The following is a 20281-nucleotide window of genomic DNA, read 5'->3' as shown; positions in this document are numbered from 1 at the left end:
TTTTAAAGGCTCTTTCCCGCAAATACGATATTTGAATTTTAACTGCTTGTCAACAAACCCAGCTGATTGACAGTACGACCGTAGCACGCTTAAATCTGTTGAACTCTCAATATTTTGGTCACACTGGAAAGTTTAAAGTTTTTACGCTAGCATACTCGTTTGTCGATCTGAGTACTAGGCTAGAGCCAATATAGTAGGAGCATTCCTTTAGAAAATAATTTCTAGAAAAAAAAGTAATTATATAAATATGTTAATATTTCTGTCGAAATCAAAAGAAAATTAGTAAATATTCAATTTTTCGTATTCAAAATGTGCGTACCCTCTTGATTGTTCGAAATACAAATGATGGACATTTTTTATAATACCATCGTGATAGTTTGAAAAATATCGAGCACGGTCACCGGCGGCCTGCCATTGATATTATCGATAATACCATCAATTTTTTTGCAGCTCTAGTGTGTGTAATTGGTCATCTCTGAAAAGCATATATTTTGTGGCTTATAAAAATGTTTAAAATATTAGCCAAGGAGCCTGCGCTGTTACGAAGACATATACCTGTTACATTTGTATATCTCAGTAAATGGGCAGGTAAATTCAACAATAAACTTAAAGTCACATTGATAACACTTAATACGCTCATACGCTTGCAGAGAGTATTATGTACATATATATTCAGACAAAAGTTTGCATCGCAGTGAAGGAAACATTTCCAACCTTATAAGGTAAATATATTCTTGATCAGCATCACCTGCAGAGTCGATCTAGCCATGTCTGTCTCTCAGTCCTTTTCTACGCAAACTAGTCCCTCAGTTTTAAAGCTATCTGCTCGAAACTTTCCCACAAGTTGTCTTTCTATTGCAGGTAGTATATAAGTCGGAACGAGCCGGATCGGCCGACTATATCATATAGCTTCCATTTGAACAATCGGAAAAATCAATTTAAAAATCCTTCACTGCGTTGCACACTTTTGACCAAAATTATAATACCCTCTGCAATGGTATACCCACTAACCATACAACATATAGACTGGTCATTTCATACAACGAAAATGGTCACAAAAGTTTCAAAGCGGGAGGCCCCACAGCTGGTAGCGGCAGGCCCCGTACACTTCGTGTGCCTTCTGGTTTTTTTCGCTCTCATTCTTATTCTCATTTTGACGCTCGCGCGCTCATTACTCGGGTTCATTTTGAAGAGGTTGCCCTGCGCTTGAATTGGGCTTTGTATGTATGGGTGTTCATGCATTCTCATACAGGGGTGCATGTGTGCGATCATTTTATTTCGATGCAGCAAGAATATTTTGGCTTTTGCTACTTTTTAAACTTGGTACCCTAACAATATGGACGTATTCACTATTGGGTTAATGATAAAAATAAGAATATTATTTGTCATGGTATATTTTTTAATATTTCCGCATATATTTCATTTTGGTTTACAAATTCAAATCAGTGGTAGCAGAAAAATGTTTTGCATATATGTATGTATTCCAATTAATATAAATCAACCCTGCAGTACCGTTCATCACCTTTTAATCGCTTTTTCATCACCAAAAATTCATCACTGCTGATTAATCGGCGATGAAACTTCATACAAATTAGTGATGAATTTAACATTGGCATGTCCTAGGAAATAATCAGTGAAAAATTCATCACTCTTTAATCAGTAATTCATCACTCTTTTTTCAGTTTTTCATCACTCTTTAATCAGTAATTCATCACTCTTCGAACAGCGTTTACTGATGAACATGCGATGAAATAGTGATTACCGAGTGATGAATTACTGATTAAAGAGTGATGAATTCATCACATTTTCATTTCAGTTATTCATCACTCTTTAATCAGTAATTCATCGCTTTTTCATCTCATTTTCATCGCATTTTCATCGCTTTTTCATCGCATTTTCATCACTTTTTCATCGCTTTTTTTTTCATCAGTAAAATTCATTCAGTAAATTTTCATATAAATTTCTTTTTATTTTATTACATTATTTCATTATTATTTCATTTATTTCATTACATATAACTAATTAATTTAACTTAATTCAATCTACATATGTACGTTTTCAGTTGTCTCGGAAGTGTTGAGGATGTTTCGGTTTCGGTGCTCTTTTTTGACTTCGTGCTTTATGTACTGGCTCTTCCTGACCAAGTATATCTAAAATAGAAAAATTATTATTAAATATATAAAAACTTACAGCGTTTCTTGTTTTGCCGCCGGCCAAGTCCAGCTTAGTTTATGCTGGCCCAACAGTTTTATTATAAGCTTCGCCTTAAATAATGAATAAATATATTAACAGTATATGTAGGTATAGTTCAAAATAATTAATAAAATAACACTTACCTAAATTTCTGATAAATTTAGTTATAAAATTTCACAAAAAATCTCAGCTTCGATCTGTTCTCTCCGTTCTCTCAAATGCAAGTGCACGTAAAAACCGCGAAAACAACTCCAGTTGAAAACAAGGGCGCCGTTAATCCTATTGTTCTTTCCTTTGCCTAATTTGTCTTTACATGTTTCGCTTCGCGTCAAAGGGTATATAAAAGCATGTCCGACTATGCAAAATAATCACATAACTTAAATTCACTTAAAAAAGGAATCCATACCTTTCAAAACTATCATAATAATTTTATTTTTAAAAAGTATTTCCATAAAATAATATAATTAATAAGAATCAACAACTACAATACAAAAATTATGCTAATTTATTTTCAAGGGTGTATAAAGGTCGATCTGATTTTAATACATTGTCCTCCTCCTCTCAGCTCATTTTATGGAAAGAGACACAGTAAGAGATGGATCTGCGTTGCCTACGATCGGGGACTGCGAGTTTCGGCTCTGCCTGCTTCGCACTCGGCTCTGCCTGCTTCGCACTCGGCTCTGCCGACTTTGCCTTTGGCTCTGCCGGCGTCCCAGTCCGCTGCTGATTAAACAGTGATGAATTTTTGTAGTGATGAATTTCGGAACTGCAGGGAATCTAAAGAGATAGGAACAGGGCACATCGCAGTCGGTTTCTACGCTTAGTTGTTGTTCTGCGAGCGGCTGGTGCCTGCATACCCTACCGACGATTGAATTTTAGGGGTGGGGACAGAAACAAGAACGGTTGTTTAGCTTTTGTTTTGTTTACATTTTTTAGGACACTTCTTTTGAATGTTATGTTTAATGACCTTTGGTTGATTTATTTTTTAAGGTTCGCAGTGTAATTTTATTCAACTTTGTTATTTAATGATCTACTTTTTATTATACCCTTGCAGAGGGTATTATAATTTTGGTCAAAAGTGTGCAACGCAGTGAAGGAGACATCTCCGACCCTATAAAGTAGATATATTCTTGATCAGGATCACCTCCTGAGTTGATATAGCCATGTCCGTCTGTTCGTCTATCTGTCCGTCTGTCTGTTTCTACGCGAACTAGTCTCTCAATTTTAAAGATATCGAATTAAAACTTTGCACACACCCTTCTTTTCTTTGCACGCAGTATATAAGTCGGAACGGCCGGGATCGGGCGACTATATCCTATAGCTGCCATACAACTGATTGATCGGAAATGCCATATCTTTGGTGTTTGTAAAGTTAGGAAGTTGGGAATATCTATGGGTTTTATTTTTGGCCAATCAATCCGACCTACCAAATTTCATAAGGATCGGCCGACTATATCCTATAGCTGCCATATAACTGAACGATTGAAAATGCCATAACTTTGGTGTTTTTAATGTTAGGAAGTTGGGAATATCTATGGGTTTTATTTTTGGCCAATCAATCCGACCTACCAAATTTCATAAGGATCGGCCGACTATATCCTATAGCTGCCATATAACTGAACGATTGAAAATGCCATAACTTTGGTGTTTTTAATGTTAGGAAGTTGGGATTTTTATTGAGTATTAAGAATGCATCATATGAATAATTTTGAAGAATATAATTTACAGAGTATTCTGCAAGGGTACCTCAACTTCGGCTCCGCCCGAAGTTAGCTTTCCTTTCTTGTTTTTATGTATGTTTGTTCTTAAAAGTCTTCGCTCGAATTAGTTACCGATAAATATACATACATATATGTACACCTGAGTTAAATAGTAGTTTTTAAACTTTTTCACAACTTAAAAAAATGAAACTTTTTCACAACTTCTAAAATACTTTTTATTTTTGTAAAAGGTAAATGAAACAAATATACAAATCTGAATTTTTTATTTAAATAATATTTAAATTTTCAATTGTATAATTTTAATCTCGGAAAATAACCAATTGTTTAATCACTATAAAAATTATATTGAAATTAATTTTCTTAAATATAATACTATTTTAAATCAAGAAGTAAACTTTTAATGATTTTTAATATATTTAAATTTTGATCTAATAATGTAAAAGTTTATTTATCCAATTTTTCCCACTAATATTGCTGTAAGCACTGGTGTATTGTAAGTAATATAAGTATCGTAATTAAATCGGTATGCAGGGAACACCACGAGGAGGCCTTTGCAATTGCGATGGAGTCTTCAATGAAGACTTGCGAGTCAAATTGAGATATCAAAATGCTTTAAACATCTCCTTGTTTCCCACCTAATTAACATAGTTTTATAAGAAACTAATTATGAGTATTTTTAGTTTTCTTGCACCAGCTGTTGATACAGCTTTTCCTTTCGTATACATTTTTTCTGTAAGCCATTTACTGTTTTTCCTCAGTAAAATTAAAATAAATCCATCTAGCATTTTCATCCTGTGTTCATAACAGGGATGGGTAACCGAAAACCAATTTTAATAAATGCTGGACTTTTCAGTGGCGAGTATACAGGAATGTATAATTTTTTGTTTTATTCTTTTTATATAAGGATTTTTATCAAATATTTTTTTAAAAATATTGTAGTGAATTTCAATTAAAGAGAAGTAGTAATCTGAAGGAGCTTTAAGTTTTAAACCTTTATCGGCGCAGTCATAATTTTTATTTATAATATAATGTTCTGTGGAGCATTGTGTTTCTATATTTGTTTTTAATAGATCAGAACACACTCCGCACTCTTTTTTAAGCAGAAATTTGAACAATATATAGCCTTCCAAATAACGCAAGGCATTACTATCACATTCGTTTCCAGTTGCAATATAAAAAATTTGCTCAATTTCCGTCTCTTCATCTGAGAACATATCGAAATCGGTACTTTCTTCGGTTTTTATGTCATTACAAGTTTTGTTTAAGCTGCAGTCCTGGATAACATTTATTAACATTGTATCTTCATCGGGACCGCAATTTCCAGATACTGATGATGTGGATGTTAATATTTTTATCGATAGCGTTTTTGACATTATGATGTTAAACTTATACATCGTTGGATTAATATTTGTTGCTCCGCGAGCCCGTATTAAATAAAATAGGTTTTCTAAGGGGTCTTGATTCAATTTCGCGGTTGATATACAAAATATTTCCGAGCTCAAAAAATGCTCAAAATCATTCCGTCAATGCAATGCACTAATTGTGGATATTTAAGTTCTCCAAAATACTTCCTCATTTCAACGAGGTATCTTTGTACGTTATTATTTTTCTGCATTCTACATCTGTATGGGTTTCTTTCATATAGAACATGGCTATTGAGGCAATCAAATATCCTATTTATTTTTTCTATAAAATTTGCTTTAAAATAACTTTCATTTTTTCAAATGAATTCGGATTAATATGCTTGGCAGTTAATTTGGGACAAAGCCTCGTTGAGTTTCTGGCCTCAAGTTGGTATAATTTTTATACCCTTGCAGAGGGTATTATAATTTTGGTCAAAAGTGTGCAACGCAGTAAAGGAGACATCTCCGACTCTATAAAGTATATATATTCTTGATCAGGATCACCTCCTGAGTTGATATAGCCATGTCCGTCTGTCTAGTCTCTCAGTTTGAAAGATATCGAATTGAAACTTTGCACACACCCTTCTTTCCTTTGCACGCAGTATATATGTCGGAACGGCCGGGATCGGCCGACTATATCCTATAGCCGCCATATAACTGATTGATCGGAAATGCCATAACTTTGGTGTTTGTTAAGTTAGGATGTTGGGATTTTCTATGGGTCAATCAATCCGACCTACCAAATTTCATAAGGATCGGTCGACTATATCCTATAGCTGCCATATAACTGAACGATTGGAAATGCCATAACTGTTTTTAAAGTTAGGAAGTTGGGATTTTCTATGGGTTTTATATTTGGCCAATCAATCCGACCTACCAAATTTCATAAGAATCGGCGGACTATATAAAATTATTTTCCATTTAGAATCTGTCGTCGATTAATTGTTATACCCTTGCAGAGGGTATTATAATTTGGTCAAAAGTGTGCAACGCAGTGAAGGAGACATCTCCGACCCTATACAGTATATATATTCTTGATCAGGATCACCTCCTGAGTTGATATAGCCTTGTCCGTCTGACCGTCTGTCTGTTTCTACGCAAACTAGATATTAAAGATATCGAATTGAAACACACCCTTTTTTCCTTTGCACGCAGTATATATGTCGGAACGGCCGGGACGGCTGACTATATCCTATAGCTGCCATATAACTGATTGAAGTTGGGATTTTCTATGGGTTTTATTTTTGGCCAATCAATCCGACCTACCATTTCATAAGGATCGACCGGCTATATCCTATAGCTGCCATATAACTGATTGATCGGAAATGCCATAACTTTGGTGTTTGTAAAGTTAGGAAGTTGAAAGTTTTTAAGGGTTTTATTTTTGACCAATCAATCCGACCTAGCAAATTTCATACGGATCGGCCGACTATATCCTATAGCTGCCATATAACTGAACGATTGGAAATGCCATAACTTTGGTGTTTTTAAAGTTAGGAAGTTGGGATTTTTTATGAGTATTAAGAATGCATCATATGAATAATTTACAGAGTATTCTGCAAGGGTATATCAAATTCGGCTCCGCCCGAAGTTAGCTTTCCTTTCTTGTTTTATATATATGTTAACATGAACACTTATAAAATACGGTCTAATCCTAACAAACATTTTGTTTTTACATATTTTTTATAGTTTAACTAGAACTTCCCCATACTATTTCGCACTTGCTTTTGCCGCATTCAATATAGCTGTCAAAACCAATGCCAATCATTAAAATTACAATTATTCTTGAAACAACTAAATTAAGGCAGCATTCACTGTAATTAAGTATTTGATATGTAAGGGTGGTCTCGCGCAGCAGTTTCTGCGCAGTTCTTTGAATTACAGATGTCTGCGTATCACCTATTGATGAATTAGGAAAAATACGATGAAAGAATAACTTCCCTTCTTAAAATTTTAAGGGAACATTCTTGAATAGTTATAGGTTCGAATTAAATAAACAAAAAAAATCGATTTTTTGAAACCGAGAATAGGGGGTTCCCTTAATCTGCTGGCCTAGAAACTCATTCAGAAGTAAATAATAAATCGGTTAACGGCGATGGCCGGAGTTATTTTTCAAAATGAGCTTGTGCTCTTTATTCTTTGGGTATTCAAAATGAACTAAATTAATAAGTGGAACTTAAAGCTAACAAGAGACTCACAAGACTATATAAAACTTTAAACGCTTTTAAATTGTCCATGATTGGACTATAATTACATAGATAGCTTATACATTGGATTTTTTATCGATAAAAAAGTGAAGAAAATGTTCAGTAAAAACGACACTTCATTTTTCGAACGCCGCCATAATGTTATTTTTTATTCAATTTCGATAAAAGTAGTCTATTACATAATTAAATTCCTACTAAACAAGAAAATTTTTGATTTTTTTGTTTCAAACTATTTTTATTACCTGTAGAATAGTCGCCAGCGGGTTTCCTGTTTCATGCATTGGCCTACGTCGCCCTCTGTCCTGCTTTCGAAAATGCTTCAAAATGAAATGAAATTTTTACAAAATTATCTTTAAAATAACATAAATATACCTGAAATGTTTAAAGTACCTAAGTTTTTTTCTTTGTCTAATCGGACAAAACCTAACAAATGAGACTATCGGAAGTACCATTGATGTGTTTCAGCTCTGTTATGTACTGCGTTATTATTAAATTGTGTCCAAAGTCCAGTACAATTAGGAATTAATTAAATGTTTTTTTTTATAGCTGTTCAACAATTTCAATTAAGTGACACAATGGAAAACTACAGAGAAGCGGAACCAATCCCTATCCCTACTAATGTGGATGCTGCTGAAACAACTCGATTCTCTCATCAGCGTTCTCGTGACATCTCGTCCACAGTGATTACGGCACAGGCGTCTATCTCAACCATCGACATCACCATCGACAACAGTTTAAATGCAGTCCAAGAAGTTTTTCAAGATCCTCATGTACAATCCTATGATTGCTTTGGTTTCATTAGCCTCAACTCGGCTATGCAAAGCAATGTACCAACGCCGTTCGGAGGGTTCAACAAGTTTTCGCATTTAAACATGCCCGGCGGACAGTGGTCGCAAGAAAATAAGTTTATGGCACAAAACATGCATAACTCCCACTACAGCGCTCTTCGCGACAATGCCCGAGCGGAATGGGCAACCTATGATCAGAATGCCACTGTTGGAAGTAATTGCAGAGGTGAGAAGCTAAAAAAACAATAAATACAAGATCGGCTCAAAGTCTACTCAAAAAAATTTTAAAGGTTGGTCCCTAAAAATGCCGACCTGATCCAATATTTGTTCTATAGCAAAATTAAAAATGTAACCTAATTTGTTTTTTTTTTTTTTTTTATCGAAAATCCATTTTTTTTAACTAGAAAGTTCGAAAACATCGCATACTTTGTCCAAGCTTTGCTACATAGGGGAGGTTTATATATTACCAACTCAAAGTGGCGGAAAAAGTCAGGGGAAGACATTTTTGAAACGCTCATGATCCAGTTTTATTACATAGGTATTTTTTTTGGAAAATATCTAAACACCACATTGAAAATAAATTCATATAAAATATGCTTTTGACAAGAATGTACGTAAAATTTTTGTGACATTTAAAAGACAATTTTTTAAAAGTTACTTCAAATAGATACCTGATAGAGAACATTTTTTTTTTCATTAAAGTTTTGGACTTCATTTTATTCTAATCAGGGGTGTTTTAGAAATCTCTTTCCATGTAAATTATAAACCGAATTCTAATCTCAATGTCAGATAATACATTTTTGGTTGGAATTAAATCTGTCGTCATTTTTACGATAGTCTTATTATTTGTAAAAAATAAATTTTTTTTAAAACGATACGAATAAAAGTTATAAACTTTGCAATATATCAGTTAAAAACTATCATAATTAAATCCGACCAACCTGACAAAGATACCACCTTGATTGATTTGCAGAGGGTCAGTTAAAAAAAATAGTGTCTCCCGATACAGGCATATGGTAACTATGGTAACACCTGGTTTAAGTAAACTAAACATTTATAATTTCCAGGGTAAAGCAAGGACAGGACCACAAACGACGTCTTATTACCATTTGTATAACAACATGTTAACATGTTATGTGACAGGATTTTTGTGCCATTAACTGCCATTCTGGGGTAGCCAACCAAGTAGCCAATTCAATTTGTGCTTTTGTTTTTTGATTTTTTTAAAAATAAGTTTTAATCAGTTTTTTATTTTGTGGGAACTATATTTATTGACAAATAGATGAACAATACAGGACTAGCGTTTGCTTTTTGAACTATCGATAATTTTGACATTGACATTTCGAATGACATTGTCAATGTGTCAGATATTTAGTAAAAGATTTGCGGTTTACGAAATGGTTAAGTTTAAGCTCGAAGAAAATTGGGAAATATTGAAAACTTTCTTCCAAAGTGGAGAGTCTTCAACCGAAACTGCAAGAAAATTGCGGTAAAAAATTCGGAAAAAAATAAAGCGCTTTCCAGGCAGTTTGTGGATAGTTTTTTGAAGCGTGTGCGTGAGACTGGATCGTTGATGGATAAAACAACACGTTTACGTGCTCGTCAAATTCGGTCGGTCGAAAATATAGCTGCGGTGGCCGAAAGTGTCAATGACAATCCGTCGACGTCAACTCGGCACCGTGCTCAAGAGATATTTCGCGCACTTCCCTGCAACGGATTTTAACCAAAGACCTCCGTCTAAGGCTATGTAAGAATCAGGCCATGTAAGAACCATCCAATGCGTTTTCGGTTCGCGGAATGGGCTCAGGAGCGCTTGGTCGAAGATGACCATTTTTACCGAAAAATCGTGTTTTCTGATGTGGCCCATTTCCACCTCGGTGGTTATGTTAATAAGCAAAACTGTCGCATTTAAGGTTCAGAAAATCCACAAGTCGTCTTGGAGAAGCCAATGCATCCACAACGAGTGACTGTTTGGTGCGGTATGTGGTCAAGTGGCCTCTTCCATTTTTCTTTCCCCGAATGGAAGAGGAAGACATACATAGATGACATATGGTTCCAGCAGGACGGCGCTACGTGCCACACAGCCAGCGTCACAATCGATCTTTTGGCGGTACGTTCGAAAATCGTATAATCAGCCGAAACGGCGATGTCAACCGTTGGACTATTTTTTGTGGGGTGCTGTCAAGGATAAGTGTTACGCCAACCACCCTGACACGATTGACGACCTAAAGCACGAGATTGAAGTCGCCATCAGGGCCATTGAGGGCCGTACCATCGAAAATGTGTTTAAAAATTGGGTCGACCGAATGGGCTACTGTGAAGCCAGCCGAGGCATCCATATGAACGAAATGGTGTTTCATACATAAACCGCAATGTTGAGGCTATCCAATAAAAATTTTTTTTTTTAAATATATACTAGTTGTTTTTTATATCATAAAAATAGTTAATTATTTAACAATTTATTATTTATTGAACAATTTAAATTTCTTTCCGCTAGAAAGGTATCATCATTTAAGTCTAGTATTCCTTTCGCGCTTTTTGACACTGTTCACCACCAGCTGCGTGCCCGAAAGCATATTTGCAAAAGAGTACTAAATAGATTCATTGAAATGGGAAATAGCTTTAAAAATCCATCTCCAGCGCCGTCTACTTCCTCTTCTGCCCTAATAAACTTGACTCCCAATTTTTCTTTTCTATTTAAACACAAGAGGCGTACTTAGTAGGCTGACAAAGTTGTACTCGGATAGTTTTCTTTTTCATCCAACATTATTGTGCTTACAGAAATCTGGTTAAAGCACGAGATTTGGTTCGTTGTAGGTTCAAGTTTTTACAAAGTCAAAAACAGTTTTATCGAATTATTAGTACTAGGCAAGTTGTCCCCTATCCCCAAGCGAAGGGGATAGGCGAAGGTCTACGACTTGTGTTATTGTATTAACCAAATCTTTCGCTGCTTGTACCATGTGATCTTTTAACATAGTATTCAAGTTATCTTAAGGGTATGACACAATGAGTCGTCCTTAAAAGCCCTGTCTCTATTTGGATCCGAGTTACTTCAGGCTTTTCACACGTAACTACCCTGGCCCAGTACTTTTTCAATTATTTATTAACGGTCGGCATCTAGTCTTGACAAAACGAGCCATGGGGAAAAGGCAAAAAGACATCGAATTTCTAAGTATATAGTTATCGTTTCCCATTAGTTTTATATATATATTACTTGCTCATATATCCCAACATCATCTGAGTTCCCAATTTACGCGAATCACCTTTCCGTTCTCCAGTCCATTTCCAAAAAACTGTCAGATCGAGATCTGTAAGTAGTATTATGTGATTTCTATATACCTAGTGCGACATGGTCCCCACACGAAAACTCAAATATTTTACTTCCTTTAGCGCAGCATGACTTTATTGACGGCTTGCTTGACAACGCGGTGAAAAATCGGACATTTTTTAAAAAAATTTTTTGGCGATACGGATAGTTTCAGCTCAATTTTGTTTTTTGCATGTGATTGGGCAACATTTAAACAATATGTGTGATTTTTTTCTTCCAAAAATCATAGAGTAAGAAACTATATAGAGGTTTCATTTGCTCTGCCCGGGCCTCTGCCAAAGCTCTGCTGAGAGCCATGTTCGAAGCTAACTTCTTCAAACTTCGGTTTCTCACCACTTCTAACATGTGCGAAGCACAAGCAATAGTATGGGGAATTCTCGCACCTATCCTTAGGAATAAGAGCGACCAGTGCAGCAATAAGAATTCACCATGGGCATGGATTCAGGCTCGATTCGAACATTTGCAAAACTCTCTTTTTTTCCGTTTTTCCCCTACGTGGCATCACTGGCAAAGTCACTCGAGAGCGCGGGCAGAGCAAATGACGGCTCTATACATTATTACTCTATGCAAAAATATTACAAATTGACTGAGATATAGGCAATCTCCGGCGGCGCAGGATCATGTACAACGACTTTGAAGAGGGTTACTTTTCAGGAGAGCGTTTTAAAGTTTTGGACACCCATAAAAAACGAGCTAACTTACCTACGTTCCACTGGCCATAAGTTCGGAAGCATTACTCGGATCGATCTAAAACTTCAACACAATATTCTTAAGATGTTGTGCATTCAGAAAAAAAAATACAAAGAAAATTTAAAAAAATAATTTAAATACTATACCCCCCCTTAAACGCCTTTTTTAAGAGCCTTGCGGTGATAATTCCCCAGGACGAACGGGTCAACTGAATCCGAAAAAATAAAAATATTTCTTTTTTTAAAGTAGTATCCTAAACTTGAACGAACGTTTAAAAAAAAATATTTTTTTTTGTGCATACGGGAACGTTTTATGCAAAAAAATACGTTTTTGGAAGCTAAAATTCTTACAAAACTATCTATTTCGGCGAAATAAAAATTTTTACATGAGAAAACGATCGTTCAAGTACTAATAAAATTCATTACGAACATTTAAAAAAAAATTGAAGAAAATCGGTTCAGTAGTTTTTCGCCAATCCATATCACCGCAAAGTCATTTTTTAAAAAACACCATTTCGAGATATTCGCGTTTAAAGTTTCAAGTTTGGATTTGGGCGGGGACGAGGCGCGCGGCCAGGAGCGCTGTAACTATTTTTCACTGCTCAAATCTCTATGAAAATTTGGGCAAATGTTCTCAAAAAGTTGTTCTTTAAGATAAAGCAAAAAAAAACAATTTTCGATATTTTGAAAATGAAAAAGGTTATACCCCCTTAAGATTCCGGTTTCGGATGATCTGTGCAATACGAAGTGTAATCTTTTATTTTGATGTCGTATTTGCTTGTGAGATGCGTTTCTGCCAGCTGCATTACGCCTATGTGGTTTTTATTGAGGAAATGAAACGCCATTGGCATTCCGCATGCATATTCCAAGGCAAGACATCGATTATTTGGATTGTTGGGATGCGAGAATATTTATTAGAATGTTTTGATTTTGCATACGGATTTGCATTGTTGTTTTTATGAGGTACATAAAGTCCATCATACTTTGTTGTAAGGTCAGCATCATGGTTTCGTTGTTGTTTGGTATTTGTCCCATTGCTTGCTGTATTATGATTATTATTATGATTATGTTGATAATATTTTTTGCCAAAAAAACTTTTCTTTTAAAGCCTCTATTATCTGCGAGGTGGATACGCAGGGCTTTATGCCCTTTAGCACTACTTGCAAGCCCTTGCTGCTCTTGAGCTGATACATGTATTTGGGTTTTCTAGTCTCATCCAGGTATTTGGTTACCGCTCGGAATTGATCTTTAGTTTTAGTTTGAAGCTTTGATTCGTGAATATCAGGCATTTGAGTTGTTTTTTTGTGGGGGCTTTGACTTCTTTTGGACAACTTGTCCAGGTTCGGATTGATTATTTTCAATATCCGACAAAAGGGCAAATCTGTTGTTACTAGAAGCCCCTGGTTGTTCTCTGCCTTCATTAGGGCAGTTTATTTTTGGTTTATTTACAACCATTTTATTTTGCGGACTTAGATTCCGTTTGATTTGGATTTGGCGATATTTGCCAGTCTGTATAGCTGGACCCACTTGTTGTTGTTTAATACTGCCGATATTTGCTCTCGTACTTAGAATTGATGCTACAATTTTATTCTGCGCTGCAGAAGTTGACAACGCATTCGATATCGTATTGTTGGTAACGGAGACCGTTGATGTTGTTGTTGCAGTTGTTTCGGTTGCAGAAATTAATGAGGTCACAGTGCTCGTGGCTGGTAAGCTGTGAGTCGAAGCTGGGGGTGGCGTACTGCAAGCTCCATGAAGTGGGAGTTGGAGTGAGTAGGGCCGGAGAACATGACCGTGCCCTTGCAATGTCAGTGGTTAGTAGGGCTGAGTTGCTCTTTGAAGAAGTTTTTTCTACTTCTATATCACGAGTTGAGAAATAAAAGAGATAACAGCTTCTCTGGTTTACGGAGCTTATACGCTCATTTTTTGGATCGCCGCTCATTGAGCTATTATTCGTGGGACTTCTTTTTTTTATACCCTTGCAGAGGGTGTTATAATTTTGGTCAGAAGTTTGTAACGCAGTGAAGGAGACGTTTCCGACCCCATAAAGTATATATATTATTGATCAGGATCAATAGGGGAGTCGATATAGTCATGTCCGTCTGGCCGTCCGTCCGTCTGTTTCAATACCGTTTGCGAGCTCAGTTTAAAAGCTAGCGATCTGAAACTTTCACACTCGTCCTAAAACATGTGTACGCAGATCAAGTTTGAAAACCGCCCCGATCGGATGTCTATATCCTATAGCTCCCATAGGAACAATCGGATAAACCTTGCAAGAATGGAAGATAATTCGCGCAGTGTAAAAGCTATTGACAAAAATCTATCCAAATCGTATTTTTTTATGCATACCTTGATCAGGGTAAAATCGGGTGGCGAACGGACGTCTATATCCTATAGCTCCCTTAGAAACATGGAAACAAGGGTGGAATCGGTTAAAAGGTACTGATTTTTAGGATATTTCGCGCATTATATAAGCTATTGACATGAATCTTTCCAAATCGTATTTTTGCATACCTTGATTAAGTTAAAAGCGCGTGCCGATCGGACGGAAAAATTGTTAAAGGCTGCGAAAATATCCCTTTTTTTCTATTTTTATATGACATTTTTGCAGTACAAAAGCAATTGACGTGAAACTCTGCAAAAATTGGTTTGCGTCTTCACAGAGAACGGTCGTTTTTATGTTTGCGCTCCGAATTTTCATTTTTCTTATTGAAACCACCGGGGTTTACTTAAATCTCTTTAACGTTTCTACACCTTTAAGTGTTTTCTAACAACTTTCCGTTCGCTTCGCGAGTGCATCGTGATTAACTTGTGTTTAGTAAACAAAAAGTTTTTATCATAATTTAATTCGGTGCTGGTTTGTTGTTATTGTGTTCCATTGCCCCTCTTTTCAGCCTTTCTCTTCGTCGTTGATCGCTGTTGGAACGGCACGCACTCCAACGGTCATATCTCTCAGAGGTGTTTTATACCGCAGTTAATCGGTTAATAATCCCGCTCTCTCTCTCTTTTCGTTTCTATATCGTTTCGTGGTGCCTAACATCAAAGTTATTCGGTGTTTCGCTCCCGCTCTGTCGCTCTGCTTGATCTCTCATTAAAAAGTTCTTAAGCGCTTTCGATTTTTTTGTCCGCTATAGTGCACAGTGGTCCGTGGTCAGCGAAAATGGCTTTCAGTTCATTAAAAAATTGCAAGAAAGTTATCTCGGCGGGACAGCAAAGTATTCCCTGCCATACATGTGATAAAATTTATCACGCAAAGTGTCTTGGCTATTCTGGCCTGGTTCGTGATGCCATCGATAAGAGGAGTGGCCTGCGCTACTACTGCGATGAATGCATTGTATACGAGAACCAGGCAATAACTATTAGGCGGCTCACAAAAAGCAGTGTTACGGAATTAATCCGGAACTGCCGTAAAAATACGGACCTGCTCGTGGCGCTTGAATCTCAGCTCACTAGCCGCATGCTAGCTGAGCCCGATTCCCCAAAGCGCAAAAAAGTCGCGGTCGGTGGGCATTCTACGGCAGGTGCTGTGCAACCTGCTGCCCGCGATTCGACTCCAGCTCAGCTGCTAATCTTAGGCGCCACTCAAATGGTACTAAGATCGGGGGCAAAAAGTGATTCGGTATCCGAAGTTGCTGGAATCGATGTGGCTCCGCTAGGTAATTCCGCTCTGTCCGATCAAAATAAAGTAGTGGCCCCAACACCTCATGTAGACTTAACGTCCGGATTACCGGCCGATACTGGTAGTACAGATACAAATTCTGTAGTACCAAAAAGGGTTGCATGTGTTGTACCAAAAACGGTTACTTGTGTTCGGGTGCCCCAGCTAAAACATGTATTTGTTTCACGGCTCGCCCCAGACCTCTCATCACTGGATATTACGGCTTATAACCGTAACAAAATCCAAGTTGATGATGAAGGTCGACCAATTTAAATTTTCTTATGCTAGGAAAGTATCATCATTTAAGATTGGTATTCCTTGTGCTCTTTTTGCATCTGTGTGTTCCACCAGTTTCTGGCCCGAGGGCATATTTGTAAAAGAGTACGAAGCTAAGAGAAAAAAGAATAGTTCAGGGGAAATGGAAAATACCATTAAAAAACCAGCGCCCTCCACATCCTCTTCTGTCCCAAAAAACTAGCCTCCTCTTTTCTTCTTTGCTATCAAAATACAAGAGGCTTACTTAGTAAGCTGACTAAATTGTATTCGGATAGTTTTTCTTTCCCATATAATATTATGGTATGTACAGAGACCTGGTTAAGGCCGGATATTCTTAGCTCCGAAATTCTCCCGGGTAAATACACAATTTATAGGCTTGATCGTCAGTCCAGACGGGGAGGTGGTGTCCTGATTGCTGTCGACTCCACCTTTTCGTCTGAATTACTAACTTTCGAAGAATTTTATGACATCGAATTCCTAGGTATAAAATTATCGTTTCCCGGTAGTTTTGTATATATTACTTGTTCATATATCCCACCATCATCTGAGTTCCCTATTTACGTTATTCAGTCCATTTCCAAAAAACTGTCAGATCGAGATCAGTTAATAGTATTGGGTGATTTTAATATACCTAGAGGCGTTTGCCTATCAAGAACGTCACCACTTACACAACCGGAAGATCCTTATCATCCAACTCTAGAGCTGACTGTAGACGCAAGAACAGAGCTGAATAAAAAATCCGAAAAGTCGGTTAAACGAATCCGCTGATTTCGTAAGGCAAACTTTCATATTTTAAATACTTTTATATCCGGCTATGACTGGTCCGAATTTTATTTATGCACTAACGTGGCTAAGACCGTTAATATCTTTTATAATGCATGCAAAGAAGGAATTCCTTTTATCTGTGTGTTCCGTTATACTATCCGTCAATTTCAAATAAACCTCCGTGGTTTAATAAAGAGTTGTCCCACCTAAAAAATATTAAGTCCAGACTTTTCAATAAATTTAAAATGTGCGGTTCACAATCTGCCTTCTCTCGGTACCTAAGGGCTCGGTCAAATTTTATCGTGCTTAACGCCCGGTGTTATAAAAGCTATTTGACTCGTTGTAGGGTCCAATTTTCACAAGATCCAAAACAGTTTTATAATTTTGTTAACACTAAGCGTAAATCAGCCTGTTACCCTGCATCACTATCATTCGAAAACTCTACGGCAAATTCTGATCATTCCATCCCAAAGCTTTTCGAAAACACTATTACACCCCATTTGCAACATCTTTGTAGATCGATTATATCTCCATGTCAACATGGATTTAAAAGGCGAAGATCTACGACGACAAACCTCTTGGAGCTAACGTCTTTTGTAATAAATGGCTTTAGAAAGAACATGCAGACTGACGTAGTTTACACTAAAATCACTCGCTTCTTGTATTAAAGCTAGACTTATTAGGGTTTCCATGTGATCTTCTAACATGGATCTCAAGTTATCTGAGTGGTAGGACTCAAAGAGTCCTCTTTAAAAACTCGATCTCTGATTTGATCCGAGTTACTTCAGGCGTCCCACAAGGACGCCACCTTGGCCCACATCTTTTTACTTTATTTATAAACGATCTCCCCCTAGTCTTGACAAAGTCGCGTGTCCTTATGTACGCAGATGACGTTAAGTTATGCCTGCAATATAACGAAATTTCTAGCAGTTCAGACTTACAATCTGACCTAAACACTTTTCAAACATGGTGAAAATCTTTTGGATTTAAATAGCGCTAAGTGCAAAGTATTGACATTTTTTCGGGTGAACCCACAATATGCAACGTATACGCTGGGTGGTTGCGCTTTGTCTAGAATTACGCATGTTGATGACTTTGGCGTCCTCCTTGACCCTAAACTTAAGTTTTGTGACCATATTACTTCTATGGTGAATAAAGCCAGGGGAGTACTTGGATTTATTAAAAGGTGGTCAAAGGAATTCGATGATCCCTATGTTACAAAGACTCTGTTCATTTCACTAGTCCGTCCAATCCTGGAGTACTGTTCTACAGTTTGGAGTCCTCAGTATGGTGTACATATAGACCGGATAGAGTCTGTGCAAAAGAACTATTTATTATTTGCTCTACGGGGCCTTAACTGGAATGCAAGCCTTATTTTACCATCCTACTCTAGTAGACTTCTCCTAATTAATCTACCATCCTTAGTAAACCGTAGAACGATGCTTGGCACAACTTTTATCTATAAACTTATTCATGGGGATGTGGAGAGTCCCGAGTTACTGGGTCGCATAAGCTTCTCCGTGCCTAATAGAATTACCAGGAACTATATTCCTCTTACATTAAATATTTGTAGATCTAACTTTGATATGCATGAACCGTTTAGAGTATTGTGTAACGACTATAATAGACTATACCACATTATTTCTACTACCGACTCTTTGCCAAGCCTAAAATCATTAATTTTATCTTACTTAGCACAAAATAGTATTAGTATTAGTCTCGTATATATTTCTAATCTTGTCTGTCCGCTTCTACATTGTGCTTTTAACTTCTCGCGATCTCGTTTTTACGCCTATTAGGCTCCACCAAGCACTGGTTGGTGTCGTAAGGGCCACTTGTTTGCGCTGATCATAGTGCATCAACGTCCGAATTTATGTATAACTTATTCCTTTCGCTCCTTTTTATATTTTAGCAATATATATAGTATTAAATTTTTTGTTGTGCCCTTTTTTTTATTTATTTTCTGAATGCACAACATCTTGAGCTGTGCGTTACCTGAGGAATCTTGTCCTTTAACTAATGCAATTTGATTTTTTCAATTCAGATAATTCTGTGACCAGTTATCGTGTACACCGCCGCCGGAGATCGGCTGTATCTCACTCAATTTTAAATATTTTTGGATAAAAAAATTCACACATGTTGTTTAAATGTTGCCCTATCACATTCAAACACCAAAATTGGTGTTATTTACAAAACGTTTAGCTTATATAATTAGATATATTATAATTAGATATATTATAATTAGATATATTATAATTAGATATATTATAATTAGATATATTATAATTAGATATATTATAATTAGATATATTATAATTAGATTTATCTATTTGCCCTTATGTATAAGACTATTTTCCTCGAAACAACATTTTGAAACGCGTCGTATCTTGACAGCTTCGAGAAATGCTCCGATTAGATAAATAAATGTCTTAAATTAACAAATTGTTTCTGTTACAGACTTAATAAGACTTATTAAAAATGTAACACTTTGAAATAATTTCATAATTAGAAATTCCACTTTGTGCTGCAATGTTAAGCCCTGCTTCTGTAATCTACTATCTTCTTGGGGCGATACTGCCGGGATCATGACAGGCATGCTTGTCATAGAACCTCTAAGGTCATCTAATAGATTTTGTTAATGGCTTTCGAGGAAGTATACGATTTTTTCGCCCTGTTGTCCGTACCCAGTCTTTGAAGCCTTGGAATAAATGACGCAAAGCCAAAAGGCAGAAAGAGTAGAGGAAAATTGTAAGAGGCTGTCGAAGGCTACCAAACGGATAAAAGCTCTTGTATTAAAGAGAGGTGATGAGTATCGCGAGAGCTAACAAAATTCACTGAAAAGTGGACAAATATATTTAACCAAAGTCACTGAAATTAGTTTAAAAATCGGTATTGAATAAAAGAAGTCGCAATTAACAATTTATGTCAATAGTTTATACACTGCGCGAAGTATAAAACAAGTTACAATTAACAATTTATGTCAATAGGTTATACACTGCGCGAAGTATTTTGAAAAACATCAAATTTGGATGTTCCAATGGGAGCTATAGGATATAGACGTCCGCTCGGCACGCGTTTTTACCCTGTTCAAGGTATGCATAAAAAAATATGATTTGTCAATAGCTTTTACACTGCGCGAAATATCACCAGTTCTTGCAAGGTATATCCGATTGTTCCTATGGGAGCTACAGGTTATAGACGTCCGATCGATTTTTAAACTTGATCTGCGTACACGTATTTAAGGACGACTGTG

General features: G+C 36.5%; 1 protein-coding gene across 6 annotated transcripts in view; it reads left to right on the top strand.

The window, feature by feature from the left end:
• The first annotated feature begins 444 nt into the window (after positions 1–444).
• LOC108043140 overlaps positions 445–20281 on the top strand; it is a 34011-nt gene continuing 14174 nt past the window's right edge. For 3 of the 6 annotated variants that reach the window (XM_044461476.1, XM_044461478.1, XM_044461479.1), the window contains exons 1-2: positions 445–588; positions 8071–8538. In XM_044461476.1, the coding sequence (XP_044317411.1) occupies positions 507–588; positions 8071–8538 (550 nt within the window). In that variant the 5' untranslated portion in view covers positions 445–506. Of the gene's footprint in view, positions 589–650; positions 723–8070; positions 8539–9379; positions 9400–19072; positions 19168–20281 lie in introns of those variants that run through there. The other 3 variants (XM_044461477.1, XM_044461480.1, XM_044461481.1) reach the window with 3 other exon arrangements.

The sequence above is a fragment of the Drosophila rhopaloa genome, unplaced genomic scaffold (genome assembly GCF_018152115.1).
Source record: "Drosophila rhopaloa isolate 14029-0021.01 unplaced genomic scaffold, ASM1815211v1 contig_36, whole genome shotgun sequence".
Taxonomy (NCBI): domain Eukaryota; kingdom Metazoa; phylum Arthropoda; class Insecta; order Diptera; family Drosophilidae; genus Drosophila; species Drosophila rhopaloa.
This window is presented reverse-complemented; position numbering and strand designations above follow the sequence as displayed.